Raw genomic sequence first — 21,405 nt, forward strand, 5'->3', positions numbered from 1 at the left:
CTTTCGATTTAATTATTCCTAATAAAAATCTAAATTTGATTAATAGATGCAAACCATGTTCTTACCTAAGCTTCGCTAAAGTTATACGCCTTCCGAACGATATGAACATCCGACGATGCTTCTCTAATGATCTATAATCCTAGTCTCTCTCCCGAGTTGTAGAATTAATCAGACAACACACAATTTATGGCCAATAAATTGCAGTGAAATAAACATAGAGAACACAATTAAACCAAAAACGGAATTCAATCAATTAAACAACCACGTCAAATCATCGTATAGACAAAACTACGTCATCCTCTACAATGAAAATTTAGTTCATCACGAAATCCAAGCGAAAACAAGACATTTTCCTTGTTCTAGACATCGCTACACAATGAAATAAAGAAGCGAAGGAAGAGATAACAAATCCGAAGTGTCCTCTCCGTCTCCAGATCTGTTGTTCTTCGTATTTCTGAGTGTTCATTCGCACAATTTATAATATTCTGGACGCACCGCGCACGCGGTGGCGCATGATCTCGCGCGGTTGCGCGCGAATGGCTTGAGTCTGCGCGCGCGCGGTTGCGCGTCAAGTGGCATGGCCGCGCGCACTCCTCTATTTTTCATCTTGCATGTATGTGCGTGCGGCTGCGCGTGAAGTTGCGCGGCCGCGCGCACACCTCTGTTTTCTTAGTCTACTTGGTTTCGTGCTACCTATTTTCTCCATTCCTGAAACGACAACAAAAACAAACCAAAAACGCATAATTATGTTTGAAGCAAACATAATTCAAAATAGAATTTAATATAAATTAAGTGTAAATCTTGCACTTATCAGCACCATTCAATCAACTTCATCTTATTCCTTGGATCTCATACTGCCGCCTTAGAAATTAACAAGTTACAATCACCCCAATATTTATCAAATTTATTCTTCATCTTCTTAATCATATCTGCCATGAAACTATCTTCACCCACATTTGTATTCTTCAATAACTTTTTTATGTTATAGAGTTCAGGAAGAAACAAATTCGAAGTCGATTCTGAACCTGAAACAAGGTAAGTAATATATTAGATTGTAAACAATTAAATAATATAGGAAGAACCCCTATATTCAGAAACTCATACAAACATTCATATTGTTTTGTTACAGGAATATAATGTTAGGACCTTGAGAATTAATTTCTCGCCAAAACCAAAAAAACTCCTATATCCAGAAACTGAACACAAACGTTTCTCTTAAACTCTTTGTTTTCATGCGCTGATTCTCATGGAAAGATCATTTACAAATCACACGTGATATGTGACCAAAAACAAGCACTCCATGTAGCATGTTAGCCCCATTATTTTCCATACAAGAGCATTTTCCAATACGATCAAGTTCTATAGCATGACACTGGACACATCTTTGTGTCTCTCATTTTGACAGGAACCCAAATGCAATGAAGTACCTAGCTAGAATAGGAACAAGATGCAATATAGTAAGGAACAAGTTTAAAGTTGGATAATCATTCATTACCTGAAATGACGTGGGTAACTTCTTTAAATTCTTCAAGAAATGAACAAACTACAAGAACCTTCTCCCAATCCTCGTCACTTGGCAAAGAGTTATAAGTAGAATCCCGTTGTTGATATCTTGGAAAAACATCTTTGAACTCCAAAGAAGTAGACAACATGAAATATGTCGCATTCCACCTAGTGCAACAATCCATTATAAGTTTATTTGAAGATAATTGCAATTGTTTTGCGATTTCACTGAACATTTTTATACGGTGTTTTGATGCAGATATGTGTTTCACAGTGTGACACACATTGGAAATTAGATTTTGGATATCTGAAAGACCATCTTGTACCAAAATATTGAAGATATGAGCATAACATCTCACATGGAACAATTTTCCGCTAAGAGGAAGGCTGTTTTTGTAAGAAGAATCTCCTTTAACAATCGAATAGCTACATCATTGTATGCAGCATTATCAACTGTGACTGTCCACAACTTGTTTTCAATTCACCATTCAACCAAACACTTATTCAACACATCACAAACAACAATACATGTATGGGATGGTGGGACTTCACAAAAATTCAAATTTCGTTTTTGCAAATTCCAACTAGAGTCCACGTAATGACTAGTGACAACCATATATGAACTTTTTGATCAGACCTCCATAAATCAGTAGTCACGCTGACCCTATTCACTTGCTTTAGTTCTGCCATTAATTTTCTCTTCTCCATTTCGTAAGAAGTAATACAATCTTTCCTTGTGGTGGCATGACTGATTTTTTCATAATGTGGTGTAGCATTCTTCATAAATAAGTTGAACAATTCATACTCTACAAATATGAATGTTAGTTCATGAACAACAATCATGTGAGAGAGAATCTCTCTGATCTTTGCTTTATCATATTTGAAGTTATGCACTGTACTAACTGTTTCTGACTCTGAAATGGTTAGGATTACACTTAAATTTTGTTGCCTACTCTCATTCACCTTCTTCCTTACACAGCCTTTGCTATGCCTAATAAAATGTGATGTTAACACCCGAATTTTTATTATATGCCAACCGATGTTTACAATGAATACATTCAGCCTTCGTCAACCCATCTACAACAATAATTACTTTAAAATTCAACCATACCTTAGATGTATGTTTCCTTTTCTTCGAACCATATGGATTAGTATCAACATCTTCAATATTATCAAGTTCAACAGCATTCTTGCTTTGAGAAGCTTCATTTTCACCCTTTGTACTTTGTTGAACTCCTCCCATAACTGGGGTTGTGCTCGATTCTTGAGCAGATAATGTGTTTGGAGTTGTCATGTTTGGATTAGATGAACACCAGTAACTGCATCAATTAGTACAAAAACAATACTTTATCAAAATTTTCTAAAAGTGTTTGCAAGTATAAAAAATATTTCCAAAATCATTGACGACATAAGAGAAGATGGTGAAAAATTTACCGAGTTGGGGAGGGCGTCGATTTTTTTCCTTCTTCACAGGAAAGGCCGAACTGAGGAGGGCGGCGTAAGAGATTAAGATTTATAAGTCTAAAGCATATGAGTTTTGATTAGGTTTGAGTGGAGGAACCAGGAACGTGTCGCAGTGTAAGCCACTCAATTCAAAGTGACTAAATAACAATAAAATTAAAAAATATGGTATATTCAGAATTGTGTATTGATATTCAATTTTTTTATATAAATAATATATATTCGGAATTGTGTAGAAGCTAAATAACAATATTCGAAAATAAAAGTATTTTCATAACAGGTATTGTTCTTTGTGTATAAGCTAACATAATACAATTTAAAAAATTTATATTCGGAATTGTGCATAATTTCTTATATAACATAATATATTCATAAAAATGGTATATTCAGAATTTTGTAGAAGCTAAATAACAATACAATTAAAAAATTTATATTCGGAATTGTGTATTAATATTCATAAATTTTTATATAAATAATGTAATTAAATAAGATAATAAAGGTGATAACACATATATAGATATTATAAAAACCTATAAATAAAAATAATAATGTGTTTCCCAAATTTTAAAAAATATATGTTACATGTAAATCATTTTTTATATGAGTATAATTATAAATAGTGAGTAATATGTTATTAAAAGTCAAATATTAATAGAAACAAAATAACAAGACAAATAAAGTTGAAGTTTTAAAATAATCTCTTATTTCCTATGTATTAAACTGTACTCACCATTACACTCTTTATATTTTGGAAGTAGAGATTTAAATATAGTAGATCGAAGACATCACATCATTATGAAATCAATTCGACATAATTAACTTAAATTATTGATTAATGTCAAATGGCATATTAATTTAGTATGTAAAATTTTTAATTAACCTTCATAGACTAATAGTAAATGATGAATGATCCAAACAAAATCAAATTAATATAATATGTTAGTATAATTTGTAAAGTTACTCAACTTGTATATGACTTGGTTATGTAAATTTTTAGGGAAAAAGAATAAGTTGATGTATTTCTGTTAATTTATTTTATTTATTGTATTTTAAAAACCATTTTAGAATAATGATATGCAAATAAGATTAAAAATGTAATTGTGACTAAATGGTGTGAATTACCATTTTTTCAAACATATCTTGTATTCAATTCATTTCATTGACATTATTACTAATATTTTTATTTGTCAACTCAACAAATGAGCCAAGCTCAAGCTTACGAGCCACCTAAACGACTCAAGCTCGAGCTTACGAGCCACCTAAACGAACCGAGCTCGAGCTCGCGAGCCTATTATCAAACATGTTTGCGAGCTCACGAGCCGAATATCCTTAGGGTTGAGCTCGGTTTGATTAAATTTTCGAACTCAAAATCGAGCTTCGGTTTGGTTTGATATGATTAACAAACAAACTCAAACGAGCTTTTTATCGAGTCAAGCTTCGAATAGCTCGTAAACGGTTTGGTTCATTTACATCCCTAACGAGAGACATGTTTCCTCCTCACCAAAAACATCCATAGGGAGAGGGAGAGGTGGAGATAGTTCCTAGGTAGCTCGGGAAAGCAACCAAAATATCTGGGAGGCATGATACTCCGATATGATTCTCACTTCAATAATGTTTAGTTCTTCTATTCAGCATTTGATTATCAATGACATTAAATTTTTTGTTTTCAATATGATTGAAAGTCATTTATCTAAGCCTGTAAGGGATGAGGTCACGACACCTTATCTAAATACGGAAGACATGAGGTCCCAGTACCTTATTCAGAGCCAGGGAATTATGAGGTCTCGACACCTTATTCAAGTCCGGGAGGCATAAGGCCCTAATTACTTTTCAACATTTAGAAAATTTTACAAAGCGTTTGGGCTACTTAGTCCTCGGTCAGTGACCAAAACCTCGCAGTTAACCTTACTAACTAACGAAAATTCAAAAATGAAAAGATTGGACTAGAAATTTCATTAATAGCTGAAAAATACAACAGAGAGGTTGAGGACAAGAGTCTCCTCATCGTCAAGGAAAGAATCAATGGGCTTATCCAAATTAGAGAAGTCTTCCTTCCATGTACGTAGGGAGAACGTCACCATCTTCAAAATGCTCATTTTTTAAGGATATGATCTGAAAGCAAAAATTAATTATTTTTTCGGTGGAGTCCAAGCATGACTAATCGAAACAACAAGTATGATTTTAGCCCGATTATTTAAATAGGGAGTGGTGATGCCCTGTAAAAAGTGCGGGTCATCCTTGGACTCGAGCATGAATGGAAGATCAAAACAGCGCTAGTCCAGATTTGGTCTCAAGAAGCTAAGAGGAGACCGGGTGGAAGCCAGCCCGGGTAAAGAAAGAGTAACATGTTTAAACAATCCCCACATGCAGCAACCCAAGAAGCATATCAGATTAATATGGATTCATATAAGCCCGAGCTTATATTCTTGTCTGGGCAAGATAGGGTTGAATGATACTGTCAGGGTGAAAAAAGTGTCTGGAAAGAAAGGGAAGTCGTTGTCATCCCGAACACTTGCAGCATTTTGGATTTTTCCCTGACCAGGCAAGACATGATATCCGAGAAGATTAAGTAAAATTATCGTGGACCATGTCCATCGGCAATCAAAGGGTATCTTCCCCTCCATGTTTCCAGATCATCCGACCCCTGTTCACTTTACCTGATCACAAGCAGGAACCGTCCAGGTTGGTACCTTCCTACTCAGACCAACCATGAGAAGATGTGAGCGAGGCCCATAAGTACAAGTCACCATATCTCGTAATCATTAACATGACAAATCAATGCTTTAACAAGACTAAGGACAATATGGGTCGTCATGACTACTATCAGAAGGCAGGACATTGATATATGTTCTATCAAGAACAATGTGTAGGCGCTACAATCAATGTCATTTTCTCTATTATAAATAATCATGTTTGTTCATTCATTTGAGACAAGAGATATTGCATTCTAATACATTTAATAAATTATCTTTCTATTTAATATATCATGTATTGATTTGAGTGTCAGAATGATCACGTCGAAAATCCTTCAAAGTTCAATGACATTTTCTTATTATGTGTGCAGATCATCTAACCTTGTTACCCAATCAAATATAGTCACATGGCAAGTCAGACCATCCGATGTCATAATCTGTGGTAAAACATTTTATAGAAAAAGTACACATCCAACCCACCTCATCCAATTGACCCGGGATCATCACCCCCCATTCAAACCCATTCAAACGCTCATTATATATGTAAAACCCGGGATTTTGAAGTATCGTGATCTCATCAGAATAATATTAGATTAATAATTTGATGGTGTAATCTTGGATATTAATATTTAAATCATTCAGAATATAAGATATTTTTGGGTTATCAATCTAAGGATTTATTAAGGAATTTCGCAGATTTCGCAGATAAATGTCTAAGATTTGAGTTGATATGGAGATACAGGAGATAAAAGATTTAGAGTTCGAATTTATATCACGGATAGATCACGATTCTCGATAAAGATTTGATTCAGATTCAATGCGATATCACTCGATCACGATAGCAGCCAATCCCTATAAATAGGAGGGCCCTGTAGACTCGAAAATCACACCACATATACACCAAATTTTCGAAAATAAGTGCCTAGTCTCCTTGGGAGTTTTCGAGCACAGCGAAGCGCTGCCGCCGTCCAGCCAGGGAAGTAGGAATTTCGAAGAACCCTAGTTTTTCAAGAATTTAAGGTAAGTGGGCTGTTTTAAATTTCGGTTTTATGCATATGAAGGTTTCGGTTTTTGTTTTTAAAAATTTGGTCAAACACCGTCGTTTTGTCTATACGTTTTTACGAAAGTTGGTACGTTTTTATTGACACTGTGAGAATTTCCTGAAAATGGGTGGAATTCCAACATATGGCCCTTAACAGTGGGATAGAACTGTTTTATGGCCTCGCCCCCTTAGAAGATTAAAACTTAGGGACTGATATCAGTAAACCATTAAAGGTGAAAAATCGCAGTGTTATTGTGTTATGAATATGATGTTACGATTATGAAAAGCATGATATGTTATGATTCGAAATTGTTATAAAATGTTATGTGGTATTCAAATTCCCCCACTTGCTGAGTATTCCAAAAATACTCACCCCTTACAATCTTCCCCAGATAAATCTGAAGAACAGATTGAAGAAGAAGAATCTGAACAATTTTGAGGATAATGAATTTTGTGATTTTAGTTTAGTCGTGTTATTTCTTTTTGAATTTTAGTACTTTTAATTTAATGTAAGACGCTTCCGCATTAGTTATTTCAGTTGTAAAGACTCAAGTTTTGAGAAATTATGATTAATAAACTGATATTTCGGTTTATACTGTATTACGAAGCTGATTGTTTTTAATTGTGTGATTGATAAACAATGCAGATATCGACTAACCTCGGTCTCGGGCGTGACAATATACCTTGCGCCACTCCACGGAGTCTTTGAGCTGTCTCCGCCGCTGGTAAAGCCATGGCCTTCGGCCGGTTTTTGCCGCTTGACGAGAAGATATTGGTGGAGTACTTGAAGGTCACCCCTTCTGTGGCAGCGAAGCTGGGCAACCAGATCGATGATTTGGAAATCAAAGAAGTGGGAGATGGAAATCTTAACTTCGTCTACATTGTTATTGCTCCAGCTGGATCTTTGGTCATCAAGCAGGTAGGAAATGATTGTTATGCTTAGAATTTGTGTTTTTACTGGGATAATTTCGTGATCTTTAAGTGGGATTTGCTTAGTTTTATTTTTATTTACTCGTAGGGTTTGATTTATGGATGTTGTTTTCTTTGTTTGCGGGTAGAAAATTTTCACATTGCTAGAACCTTTTGCCCCAATTTTTTGGTCTTTCTGTGGCTTCTGATCATGACAATCACAGAAACTAGAAACTTGGCGAAACAATGATTATTATGTCCAATATCACAATCTCCGAAAATTACTTATTTATTTATTAGACTCCTCAAGAATGTGGCGGCCTGCTTGTATGAGCGTGCTTTGATAATGATGTTTTGTTCTTCCTTTCATCATATCAATATAAGGTGCTCTGATACTAAAATTAGTGATAAATCAAGGGAAAAGAGATTGATGGTAATGTTTTTTCCCGAAGAGAAGTACCCTTTATTTCATTTTTATTTTTTTATTTTTTGTGTGCAAGTTTTTTTATCTTATACTAGATGCGCTTCTTGCACTTGGGGTGTTTTCCTTTTTGTCTATTAGAATTCTACCTACTCTCTGTATCTTAAATGGCTGAGGCGCAAGTGCCTTAGAATCTTGTGTATAGTGTCAAATTTTATGTCGGTGGCTTTTTTGAGAACTATTTTCATCTTTTTTAAACTGGCTAAAAATCTCTACAGGCTCTTCCATATATTCGTTGCATAGGGGAGTCGTGGCCTATGACGAAGGAGCGTGCCTATTTTGAAGCATCAACTTTGCAAGAACATGGCCGTTTGTGTCCTGAACATGTTCCTGAAGTTTACCATTTTGACCGGACAATGTGTCTGATTGGAATGCGATACCTAGAGCCACCACATATAATCTTAAGAAAAGGATTGATAGCTGGGATTGAGTACCCATTACTTGCTGAACACATGTCTGAATATATGGCCAAAACTTTGTTCTATACTTCCCTACTTTATCTGACCACCACCATTCATAAAAGTGCAGGTAAGCTATTGAACAACCGTGAAACTAATTTTTATTTTATGGTTATGTTTAAACATGCATCTTAATTGCGTAATCTGTATTTGGCATTACTCCTTTTGATGACCATCTTGCGCAATCATGGTAGAACTATCATAAAAATGATCACTATGAGAAACAAAAAAAGCTATGCTACTAACTACTAAGACCAAATTTACAAAATATGTAAGGTTTCATGCTGCAAAAGTTTTGAACATGTGCCGGAAGACTTTGATTTTCATACATTTAATTTGCTAAACATACCATATTGACTCGAGATCTTTTGGATTATTCTTTTTCATTATTTCAATAGATTTTAAGTTTGTCCTAAGAATTCTATTTTAACCATTCTGAAATGTTTGAACTGATGTAACCATTTTTTTTGCTCTATATTGACAGTTGCAAAGTATTGTGGAAATGTGGAGTTATGTAGACTCACAGAACAGGTCATTTTTTCTGACCCCTACAAAGTGTCTGAATATAACCGATGGACAACCCCTTACCTTGATGCTGATGCTGAGGCAGTTCGGGGGGATAACATTTTGAAACTTGAAATTGCTGAGCTAAAATCCAAGTAAAACGAATAATTGGATGCCTCTATTGGATGCCTCTTCTTCATATTTTATGTAATTCTTTTACCTTTTGCTGTATGATGTGATACAAAGTGTTTGCTTTTTGTTTGGCATCTTTCCTATTCAGGTTCTGTGAAAGAACCCAAGCTCTTATACATGGTGATCTACATACAGGTTCTGTCATGGTTACTACTAAATCTACTCAAGTCATAGATCCCGAGTTTTCTTTCTATGGGCCTATGGGATTTGATGTAGGAGCTTTTATTGGAAACCTTATATTAACTTTTTTTGCACAAGATGGGCATTCAAACGAGGGGGCTGATCGAAAAGTATGTTCTGTCCCTATGGTCTTATATACCAATATTTCGGTCTTATTTATATATACCATATTAATATTTTGTTCAGCCTATTGTGCCAGTTTTATATTATTATGTATATACATTGTTTTCTCATTCTTTAGGGTTTATTAGTCTACAAATTTATTCTCCTGTACCTTTCTCTGTCTCTTGAGCACCTGAAATACATTTTTCATCCTGGGTTTTTGTAACGAACCGTATTCTACACTACTTAAAATTTGCGGAAGAATTAAAAATTTTCTTAAATAAAACATTCATACGGTCGTCACTCAACATTCATAAAAATAAATCTCACCATCATCCGTCATCAATAAAATTTTGCTAAAATAAACTGTCTCAAAACGTCTCACGTTCAAATCAAAACATCAGAGTATTTTAAAAATTTGCATAAACATAAACTTGCGGTCCTCGGGTTTAGCCTGCCACTCAGCCCAAGCCTGCCCCTTGGTCATCACCTCCTGTCTCCTCAACATAGTCACCTGCATCGATCAAGTCTAGTGAGTCTAAAGACTCAACACGTATAAACTGGAATAACGAATACTACATATTAAGGTCGCATGCAACTTTAAAATAGGACATACATAATTTGAAACTTGAACTTGCGCATTAAAACTTGAACATACGTACATACATACTACGACGTGCCATAACTTAACCTTTCATAAACATGCTGCATACTTGAACATACTTTAACATACATAACTTCATCATTTGCGTAGAGGATGTTTCAAAGCGAGTGACCCGTAACATAAATGAGCCTGATCAGACTATACCACAGTACTGGGCTGACAGGGACGTATCCACTGCCGCATACATAAGATCCCTGTTCATAATTTAACAGGCCAGTTGATCCACGTTCATAATTTAACGCTTCACAACCACGATCTAACCCGTTCATAATTTAACGGGCGGATTGGTCCCCGTTCATAATTTAACGCTTTCCAATCCTAACATAATTTGGTCACAAGACATTTAGCATACCTCGAAAACTTAAAATATTTTATTGCACGTCATACATACTTACTTGGCGTTGAGGGATTCGTTGGACTTCGATCGGGGCCGTTGCTGCAACATACTAACCTAAACTTGTATGCTCAACTCACATAACTTAACGTAGAAATCATACTTACTCTCGAGTTCGATCATTTCTTAGGACGTTCTAAAATTTCCCATGACTCGATCATGAAAACATCATATTAAACCTTAACTTAAAACCTCAACCCAATTCCTAAGTGAATGAAAGAATGTATCCCAAAAATAGGAGGACACGGACCCCGTGTCTGGGTCCTGGCTTGGGTCCGTGTAGACACTGTATGGGGTGTGTGTAGAAAAGCAAGGGCACGGACCCCGTCTAAAGGTCCGAGTTAGGGTCCGTGTAGATACTGTAAAAGGAGTACTCGGAAAGGGGAGAGGCACGGACCCCGTGCTTGGGTCCGTGTGAGGGTCCGTGTACACTCGGGTCCTAGACATTGCTGAGGGAACAAAGGCACGGACCCCGTGTCAGGGTCCGTGTACAGGTCCGTGCACCCACTGTAATCGCGAACTTACGAAAATTCTGAACACCTAATATTCATCCTTCTAGACTCGGTTATACGGACCATGCACCGACACCTCGAGACTCATCCTAGCATACCGCAACATAAAACCCAAATTGTACAAACGTTTCAAGACAACAGTGTTCGCTCTACGACACACACGACCCAAAATATGGCAATTGACATCAAACTGTTTCCTACGACTTCTAGTTAGCTCGAGTGCCTATCGACATGAAACGTAACCTCAAAAAACACTCTTAACATCATTACTAACATACCCGTACGCAGCAACAATCGCCCGTCGATTTCCAACGAAGCCTGCAACTTAAAACTTCAAGAAACGTATCAATAACATAATTTTCTGAAAATTTCAGTTTGCGCAGTCGCACGGAAAATATCATAACTCACTCATTTTTCGTCCAAAAATTTCGAATCATATATCAAATCGAAGGTATCGAAAATTTCTACGTTTTTGCCGTTGAAAGTTTTCCCAAAATATGACCAGAAAAATCGCAGTTTTGACATGAACAGTAAAAACGAGTTTCAGATCTAAAAATTTTCCTTCGAAATCGATCCGATTCATGATCCGCTTAAACTACTATCATCATACATAACTTTTACGCATAAAAACAATGCAATACAATATATGACTTGATCGACACAGCAAGAACAGATTATACGTGCCTTTTGACGTTTAAAAGTACCGTAACGACGACACCGACGCGGGAAAGAAGCGAGGTTGATCCGGGATGACTTGCGGCTCGACTTTCTTGCAATAAACCCCACCGAAAATGACTGGAAAAATCGATGGAAGGGGGCGGCTGCTTTCTAATGGAGAACCCTAGGTTTTTCTTCAAAAAGATTTGAAATAAAAATGTGTGTGTATGTGCTTTCACGTTTCTAGTGTGTGTAGAGTGTGTGTGTGCGTGTGTTTTGTGTTTAATTAGGAGATAATTTAGCTTAATTGATAATTAGCACTAATTAAAAAAAATACTAACACTCTCTTACTCTAATACCACCTCTAATAAAATTTAAAAAGGCACATGGTCTAGACTTTAAAAGTTTTCCATTCCCCAAAATTCACCTACTAATTAAATTTGGACTTTAAAATTCTAAAAACATAATAATTAGTAAAAAAAAATACCCCCATCCATAACTTAAAATAAAATACCACATTTTTAAATTGCCGAAAATCGTCACCGGGTCTTTTCCTCAATCCCGCCTCGAATAATCGCCTGAAACATAAACTCGAAAAACATTTTAACGTGCATCAACATAGACATGAATAATTTAAAATAATGAGCTTTCATAAATTATGCATGGATAAAACTCATTTAAACTAATTAAATGATTTAATAATTAAATGAATGCATGGGTTATACGTGTACTGAATTTGGGCACTACAGTTCCTCCCCCACTTATAAAAATTTCGTCCTCGAAATTAAGTCTTACCGAACAACTCCGGGTAGCGAAGTCTCATGTCGGCCTCTGACTCCCAAGTGGCTTCTTCCACCGATTGATTCAGCCATTGGACTTTGACCAACTTAGTCGTCTTGTTCCGAAGTCTGCGCTCCTGTCTGTCTAGGATTTGGACTGGTTTCTCCTCGTAAGACAGGTCTGGAGTCAACTGCAGCGGCTCATAACTTAGAACATGAGAAGGATTAGCCAAATATTTTCTCAGCATCGAGACATGGAACACATTGTGTACCCCGGCCAGATTCGGCGGAAGGGCTACACGATAGGCTAATGTCCCAACTCTATCAAGAATCTCGAACGGTCCAATAAACCTCGGACTCAACTTGCCTCTCTTTCCAAATCTCATAACACCCTTCATGGGCGCTATCTTGACGAAGACGTGATCCCCAACGGCAAACTCGAGGTCTCTTCTTCTCTTATCGGCATAGCTCTTCTGCCGGCTCTGGGCGGTCTTCATTCTGTCACGAATCTTGACCACCACGTCTGCAGTCTGCTGAACTATTTCTGGGCCAAGTTCTGTCCTCTCACCAACTTCATCCCAATGAACTGGTGATCTGCACTTCCGACCATACAACGCTTCATAGGGAGCCATACCAATAGATGCTTGGAAGCTGTTGTTGTATGTGAATTCCACTAGAGGTAGTCTAGACTCCCAATTTCCTTGGAAGTCAATCATGCAAGCTCTTAGCAAGTCCTCTAAAACCTGAATCACTCGCTCAGACTGGCCATCTGTCTGCGGGTGAAAAGCTGTACTGAACAGTAACTTCGTCCCCATGGCTGCATGTAAGCTCTTCCAGAAGGACGATGTAAACCTCGGGTCCCTGTCGGACACAATAGAGACTGGGAAACCATGCAACCGGACGATCTCCTGGATATAAAGATCCGCATACTGCGTCATGGAGAAAGTCGTCTTCACTGGCAGAAAATGCGCTGACTTAGTGAGTCGGTCCACTATAACCCAAATGGAGTTCGATCCTCTGACTGACCTCGGTAATCCAACCACAAAATCCATAGTAATGTTCTCCCACTTCCACTCGGGGATGGGGAGTGACTTTACCAACCCTGCTGGTCTCTGATGTTCAGCTTTTACTTGCTGACAAGTGAGACATTCTGACACAAACCTACGGATGTCTCGCTTCATCTCTGGCCACCAATACAATAACTGAAGGTCTTTGTACATCTTGGTGCCTCCTGGGTGAATGGAATACGGAGATGCGTGTGCCTCTGTCAAAATATCCTGTCTGATCGAACCAACACTAGGCACCCACATTCTACCTCTGTATCGCACAATGCCGTCTGAAACTGTGTACAGCACACTGCCCTTGGCTTCGTCTTTCAGTCTCCATTTCTGTAACTGCTCATCTGTAGACTGACATGCTCGGATTCGGTCTAGCAAATCAGATTTGACTGTCAGATTAGACAGCCTAGGAGCCTTGCCATCACGATAAATCTCTAGACCAAACTTCTGAATCTCCGACTGTAGTGGTCTCTGAGCTGTCAACTGAGCTACCCCTGCCACTTTTCTGCTCAAGGCGTCTGCGACAACATTAGCTTTTCCCGGATGGTAGCTAATCTCGCAGTCGTAATCTTTCACAAGTTCTAACCACCTTCTCTGTCTCATATTCAGCTCTTTCTGCGTGAAGAAGTATTTGAGACTCTTGTGGTCGGTGAAGATCTGACATTTCTCGCCGTATAAGTAATGTCTCCAAATCTTCAATGCAAAGACAACGACGGCTAATTCAAGATCGTGAGTCGGGTAGTTCTTCTCATGCACCTTTAACTGTCTGGAAGCATAAGCTATGACCCGACCTTGTTGCATCAACACTGCGCCTAATCCGAGCTTAGATGCATCGGTATAAAGCACAAACTCGCCTTGCCCTGTCGGCATGGCTAGCACTGGCGCTGAAATAAGAGCTTGCTTCAAGGTGTCGAAGCTCTTCTGGCATTCCTCGCTCCACACAAACTTTGCATTTTTCCTGGTTAGTGAGGTGAGCGGCACTGCTATGGACGAAAATCCCTTAATAAACTTACGGTAGTAGCCTGCTAAACCCAAAAAGCTGCGGATTTCAGATGCGTTCTTTGGCTCAACCCATTCTTTAACAGCTGCCACCTTCGATGGGTCCACCTCAATACCATTGCTGGATACTATATGCCCCAAAAATGCAACTTTCTGCAGCCAAAATTCACACTTACTGAACTTCGCAAATAACTTGCGACTCTGCAAGGTCTGCAAAACTGTCCTCAAATGCTGGTTGTGCTCCTCATGGCTCTTCGAGTAAATAAGAATGTCGTCAATAAATACTATGACGAATTGATCGAGGAACGGCTGAAATACTCGGTTCATGAGGTCCATGAAAATTGCTGGAGCATTGGTCAATCCAAACGGCATTACTAAGAACTCGTAATGCCCGTATCTGGTCCTGAAAGCTGTCTTATGGACATCTGCATCCTTCACTTTCAGCTGATGGTACCCTGATCGAAGATCTATCTTAGAGAACACGGTGGCTCCCTGCAATTGATCGAACAAGTCTTCGATTCTAGGCAAAGGGTATTTGTTCTTGATCGTTACCTTGTTCAGCTCACGGTAATCGATGCACAGTCTCATGCTTCCATCCTTCTTTTTCACAAAAAGCACTGGTGCGCCCCACGGTGAGAAACTAGGGCGGATAAACCCTTTGTCGAGGAGCTCCTGAATCTGCTGTTTGAGCTCTAACATCTCAGCTGGAGCTAATCTGTATGGCGCCTTGGAGATTGGCGCTGTGCCTGGCACGAGATCGATTGCAAACTCTACCTCTCTCTCTGGTGGAAGACCGGTGACGTCATCAGGAAAGACGTCTGGAAATTCTTTGACTACTGGCACCTCTGATAAGGATGGAGTGGACACGTCAGGCGCTGAAATAATGCTAGCCAAAAAGGCCTGACATCCCTTGGAGATCAAACTCCTCGCCTGCATGCATGAAATCATGCGAGGAAAGTTTCTCCATCTGGCTGGCTCAAAAAGAAATTGCTCCATGCCCGGCGGTCTAACTAAAACTGACCTCTTCTGAAAATCTATCAGAACTCTATTCTTAGTCAGCCAGTCCATGCCCAAGATAACGTCGAATTCTGGCATCGGCAATATGATTAAATCTGCATACACTAGGTGGCCATGCAGTTCTAGGTCGATATCTCTGACCACACTGGTAGCTAACAGCTCTTCCCCTGATGGGACTACTACCGAAAAATTCACGTCTAGGCCGATGGACTTGAGGTCTAAATGATTGGCAAACGTCTCTGATATGAAGGAGTGGGTGGCTCCTGAGTCTATCAACGCAGTTGTAGCTAATCTCTTTATGAAAATATTCCCTGAGATACGTTAGCACAACACAACTTATATTCAAAGACACTAACAAGGTAGTAACCCAAATATACTCAAACAACACTAGCATCCTACTTATCCCAAGTAAAATTCCACATACAAATTAAATAGTACTGAACTTAGGTAGAAAAGTTTACCGGTAAGTAAAGTAGTGTCTGGGTCCGCCTCCTGTGCATGCATGGCGAATACCCTGCCCTGGGTTGGCTGTTTCCACTGCGGGCACTCCTTCAGCATATGATCTGTAGCTCCACACTTGAAGCACCTGCCTGATCCATACAAGCACTGTCCCGGGTGCTGACGATTGCATTTAGGACACACGGGGAAGGCAACGGGCTTCTGAGGCGCCCCTTGCTGCTGAACTGGACCCTTGCCCTTTGGTGGTCCATGATAAGGCTTCTTCGCTGGCGGCCCCTGATACGGTTTCTTAAAGTGGGGTCGCTGATTCTGCTGCGGATGGTGAGGCTGCGGTGGAGCCTGATAGGGCCTCTTGCCCTGCCTGTCAGCCTCAATATCTCGCTGGTCCTGTTCTGCTGCCAAAGCTCGGGACACGGCGACTGCATAAGAAGTGGGACCAGCTACTCGGACGTCGCGGCGTAAGATCGGCCGCAAACCATTCAGGAAATGTCTCAGTTTTGCCGGTGCATCATTCGCAATAAGGGGCACGAAGTGACACCCCCTTTCAAACTTCCTCACAAATTCCGCCACGCTACTGTCTCCCTGTCGCAGCGTCATAAACTCGTTGGTGAGTCTGGTTCGTACTTCCTCAGTGAAGTACTTGGAGTAAAAGACCTCCTTGAAACCATTCCATGGCAGTACCTGCAAGTTGACTGCCACAGATGCACTCTCCCACCACAATCTGGCATCCCCTGTCAGAAGGAACGTGGCACATCTGACCCTATCTGCGTCGGTCAGTTCCATAAAGTCGAAAATCACTTCGATGGATTTGATCCACCCCTCAGCTATCATCGGGTCAGTGGTACCCGAAAACTCCTTCGGACTCATCCTCCGGAATCTCTCATAAACGGCCTCTGGTTGGGGCCTTGCCCCTGCGCCTGCTGCTGCAGCCTGGTTCCCCGCAAACTGTGCGAAGAACTGCGTCATGCCTGCAAGCATCTGTGCCTGCATGTCGGGAGGTGGTGGTGGCGGAGGATTGGCTCTTTCCTCCTCCCGGTGCTCCATGTCCTCAGTCCTAGCTTCCTGGTTAACCATACGTCTCGGAGGCATACTGTTCCAATAATTTACCCAACACGTAAACCCAACATGCATGATTATAATACCAATAACAGAAGATGCACGTACTTTGAACTGAAAACATATACATGCTGAAATCCTGACTTAGTGCTTACTACATGACATAATGCAAAACTTTAAAACTTACAGACTTGAGGTGTGACTTCGAGAGCTTCTTGCGACTGGCAGTAGGCGTAACCCTTTACAAGAACACCGCTCTGATACCAACTGTAACGAACCGTATTCTACACTACTTAAAATTTGCGGAAGAATTAAAAATTTTCTTAAATAAAACATTCATACGGTCGTCACTCAACATTCATAAAAATAAATCTCACCATCATCCGTCATCAATAAAATTTTGCTAAAATAAACTGTCTCAAAACGTCTCACGTTCAAATCAAAACATCAGAGTATTTTAAAAATTTGCATAAACATAAACTTGCGGTCCTCGGGTTTAGCCTGCCACTCAGCCCAAGCCTGCCCCTTGGTCATCACCTCCTGTCTCCTCAACATAGTCACCTGCATCGATCAAGTCTAGTGAGTCTAAAGACTCAACACGTATAAACTGGAATAACGAGTACTACATATTAAGGTCGCATGCAACTTTAAAATAGGACATACATAATTTGAAACTTGAACTTGCGCATTAAAACTTGAACATACGTACATACATACTACGACGTGCCATAACTTAACCTTTCATAAACATGCTGCATACTTGAACATACTTTAACATACATAACTTCATCATTTGCGTAGAGGATGTTTCAAAGCGAGTGACCCGTAACATAAATGAGCCTGATCAGACTATACCACAGTACTGGGCTGACAGGGACGTATCCACTGCCGCATACATAAGATCCCTGTTCATAATTTAACAGGCCAGTTGATCCACGTTCATAATTTAACGCTTCACAACCACGATCTAACCCGTTCATAATTTAACGGGCGGATTGGTCCCCGTTCATAATTTAACGCTTTCCAATCCTAACATAATTTGGTCACAAGACATTTAGCATACCTCGAAAACTTAAAATATTTTATTGCACGTCATACATACTTACTTGGCGTTGAGGGATTCGTTGGACTTCGATCGGGGCCGTTGCTGCAACATACTAACCTAAACTTGTATGCTCAACTCACATAACTTAACGTAGAAATCATACTTACTCTCGAGTTCGATCATTTCTTAGGACGTTCTAAAATTTCCCATGACTCGATCATGAAAACATCATATTAAACCTTAACTTAAAACCTCAACCCAATTCCTAAGTGAATGAAAGAATGTATCCCAAAAATAGGAGGACACGGACCCCGTGTCTGGGTCCTGGCTTGGGTCCGTGTAGACACTGTATGGGGTGTGTGTAGAAAAGCAAGGGCACGGACCCCGTCTAAAGGTCCGAGTTAGGGTCCGTGTAGATACTGTAAAAGGAGTACTCGGAAAGGGGAGAGGCACGGACCCCGTGCTTGGGTCCGTGTGAGGGTCCGTGTACACTCGGGTCCTAGACATTGCTGAGGGAACAAAGGCACGGACCCCGTGTCAGGGTCCGTGTACAGGTCCGTGCACCCACTGTAATCGCGAACTTACGAAAATTCTGAACACCTAATATTCATCCTTCTAGACTCGGTTATACGGACCATGCACCGACACCTCGAGACTCATCCTAGCATACCGCAACATAAAACCCAAATTGTACAAACGTTTCAAGACAACAGTGTTCGCTCTACGACACACACGACCCAAAATATGGCAATTGACATCAAACTGTTTCCTACGACTTCTAGTTAGCTCGAGTGCCTATCGACATGAAACGTAACCTCAAAAAACACTCTTAACATCATTACTAACATACCCGTACGCAGCAACAATCGCCCGTCGATTTCCAACGAAGCCTGCAACTTAAAACTTCAAGAAACGTATCAATAACATAATTTTCTGAAAATTTCAGTTTGCGCAGTCGCACGGAAAATATCATAACTCACTCATTTTTCGTCCAAAAATTTCGAATCATATATCAAATCGAAGGTATCGAAAATTTCTACGTTTTTGCCGTTGAAAGTTTTCCCAAAATATGACCAGAAAAATCGCAGTTTTGACATGAACAGTAAAAACGAGTTTCAGATCTAAAAATTTTCCTTCGAAATCGATCCGATTCATGATCCGCTTAAACTACTATCATCATACATAACTTTTACGCATAAAAACAATGCAATACAATATATGACTTGATCGACACAGCAAGAACAGATTATACGTGCCTTTTGACGTTTAAAAGTACCGTAACGACGACACCGACGCGGGAAAGAAGCGAGGTTGATCCGGGATGACTTGCGGCTCGACTTTCTTGCAATAAACCCCACCGAAAATGACTGGAAAAATCGATGGAAGGGGGCGGCTGCTTTCTAATGGAGAACCCTAGGTTTTTCTTCAAAAAGATTTGAAATAAAAATGTGTGTGTATGTGCTTTCACGTTTCTAGTGTGTGTAGAGTGTGTGTGTGCGTGTGTTTTGTGTTTAATTAGGAGATAATTTAGCTTAATTGATAATTAGCACTAATTAAAAAAAATACTAACACTCTCTTACTCTAATACCACCTCTAATAAAATTTAAAAAGGCACATGGTCTAGACTTTAAAAGTTTTCCATTCCCCAAAATTCACCTACTAATTAAATTTGGACTTTAAAATTCTAAAAACATAATAATTAGTAAAAAAAAATACCCCCATCCATAACTTAAAATAAAATACCACATTTTTAAATTGCCGAAAATCGTCACCGGGTCTTTTCCTCAATCCCGCCTCGAATAATCGCCTGAAACATAAACTCGAAAAACATTTTAACGTGCATCAACATAGACATGAATAATTTAAAATAATGAGCTTTCATAAATTATGCATGGATAAAACTCATTTAAACTAATTAAATGATTTAATAATTAAATGAATGCATGGGTTATACGTGTACTGAATTTGGACACTACAGTTCTAGTATTGTTCAACTCTTTTTTCGGGATGGATGATATTTTTAATAATGATTTTCAATCGAGCATTGCTAGTTAGAGATGGCCCATGGTTACAATTCTGGTCTGGTCCGCTCCATGGAAGATAGGTTTATACGAGTAATTATTAATATTAAAATCAATATTACAACTTTAAGATGGCTTTGATTCTTGTTAGTCACACTTTTGATCTGAATAAGTGTGAGGTTGCTTCTGTCAATAAATGTAGGCGTTTTTATTTTGTTGGCTTTTTTTTACTACCAAAAAACTTCACCAAAATTTTACTCTTTCCTTGAAGGAAGTTCGAAGAATTATTTTTATTTGCGTTTTGAATGCTAATCCTTTGTACAGAAGTAGACATTTTAAATTTTTATCTCTGAATCATTTAAAGCGAATTGGTGAATGCACAAACACACCCTTCAGAAAACTATGATGTTTATCAGATTATTTCGTGAGCATTACATATTCTCTAGCTTGATGGCTCATTGGCTTGTTAACCTTGTCTGCATAATTTAAATCAGCTGTACAAAGTGTGGATTTTGAAGACGATCTCGGAGACTTGGAACCTCTTCTACTCGAAGTTCACTGCTCTTTGGGACAAACACCAAGATGGTCCTGGTGAAGCATATCTCCCAGAAATTTATAGTAATCTAGACCTCCAGATTCTGATAAAGAAAAAATATATGGACGATGTTTTCCATGACACACTAGGATTTGGTGCTGCCAAAATGATCCGGTTAGATAAAACCTTTCCTTTTTTGTTGAACTAGTACTATTTTTTTTTTCTTTCAGACTTCTTGATCTGTTAGAAAAGCACGTGTTAAACGGGACATGTCTTAAAGTTATCTTGTTGATATACAGGAGAATTGTTGGTGTATCTCACGTAGAAGATTTCGAATCAATCAAAGAGGCAGACAAACGTGCAGATTGTGAACGTAAAGCTCTAAATTTCGCCAAGACTCTGCTCAAAGACAGGAGACAATTCCAAAATATAGAGGAAGTTGTTTCGGCTATTGAGCTACTCGACACACGCTAAGATCTTTCGTCCAATAATGATGAACGAAGAGGATATAATGGCTCGATTTGTTTCCTTTTACGATGTTAGTCATTTTTCCATTCCATGTTGATATCACAGAAATATTTCAATGAAATAAGTACTAAAATTGCGAAACAAATTATCAAGAGACTAAATTTCAATTTGACATAGTATCATACTGAACAAAAAACACAAATAAAATAGATGAAC

The 21,405-nt window shown here is 38.9% G+C and overlaps 2 protein-coding genes across 2 annotated transcripts; one reads left to right on the forward strand and one right to left on the reverse strand.

The window, feature by feature from the left end:
• Positions 1–283: 283 nt before the first annotated feature.
• Positions 284–3,040, reverse strand: LOC140820855 (uncharacterized). The gene is made up of 4 exons (XM_073181220.1): positions 2,938–3,040; positions 2,615–2,822; positions 1,496–1,671; positions 284–708 (listed from the first exon to the last, which is right to left on the reverse strand). The coding sequence occupies exons 2-4, from the start codon at positions 2,710–2,712 to the stop codon at positions 596–598; spliced, it is 387 nt and encodes a 128-aa protein (XP_073037321.1). The 5' UTR covers positions 2,713–2,822; positions 2,938–3,040; the 3' UTR covers positions 284–595.
• A 4,341-nt stretch (positions 3,041–7,381) lies between these two features.
• LOC140820857 (methylthioribose kinase-like) lies at positions 7,382–21,309 on the forward strand. Its single transcript, XM_073181222.1, has 6 exons — positions 7,382–7,618; positions 8,308–8,617; positions 9,032–9,206; positions 9,332–9,533; positions 20,681–20,895; positions 21,021–21,309. The coding sequence occupies exons 1-6, from the start codon at positions 7,433–7,435 to the stop codon at positions 21,193–21,195; spliced, it is 1,263 nt and encodes a 420-aa protein (XP_073037323.1). The 5' UTR covers positions 7,382–7,432; the 3' UTR covers positions 21,196–21,309.
• Positions 21,310–21,405: the final 96 nt, after the last annotated feature.

Source organism: Primulina eburnea, unplaced genomic scaffold (genome assembly GCF_022965805.1).
Source record: "Primulina eburnea isolate SZY01 unplaced genomic scaffold, ASM2296580v1 ctg1_ERROPOS9082318, whole genome shotgun sequence".
NCBI classification, from domain to species: Eukaryota; Viridiplantae; Streptophyta; class Magnoliopsida; order Lamiales; family Gesneriaceae; genus Primulina; species Primulina eburnea.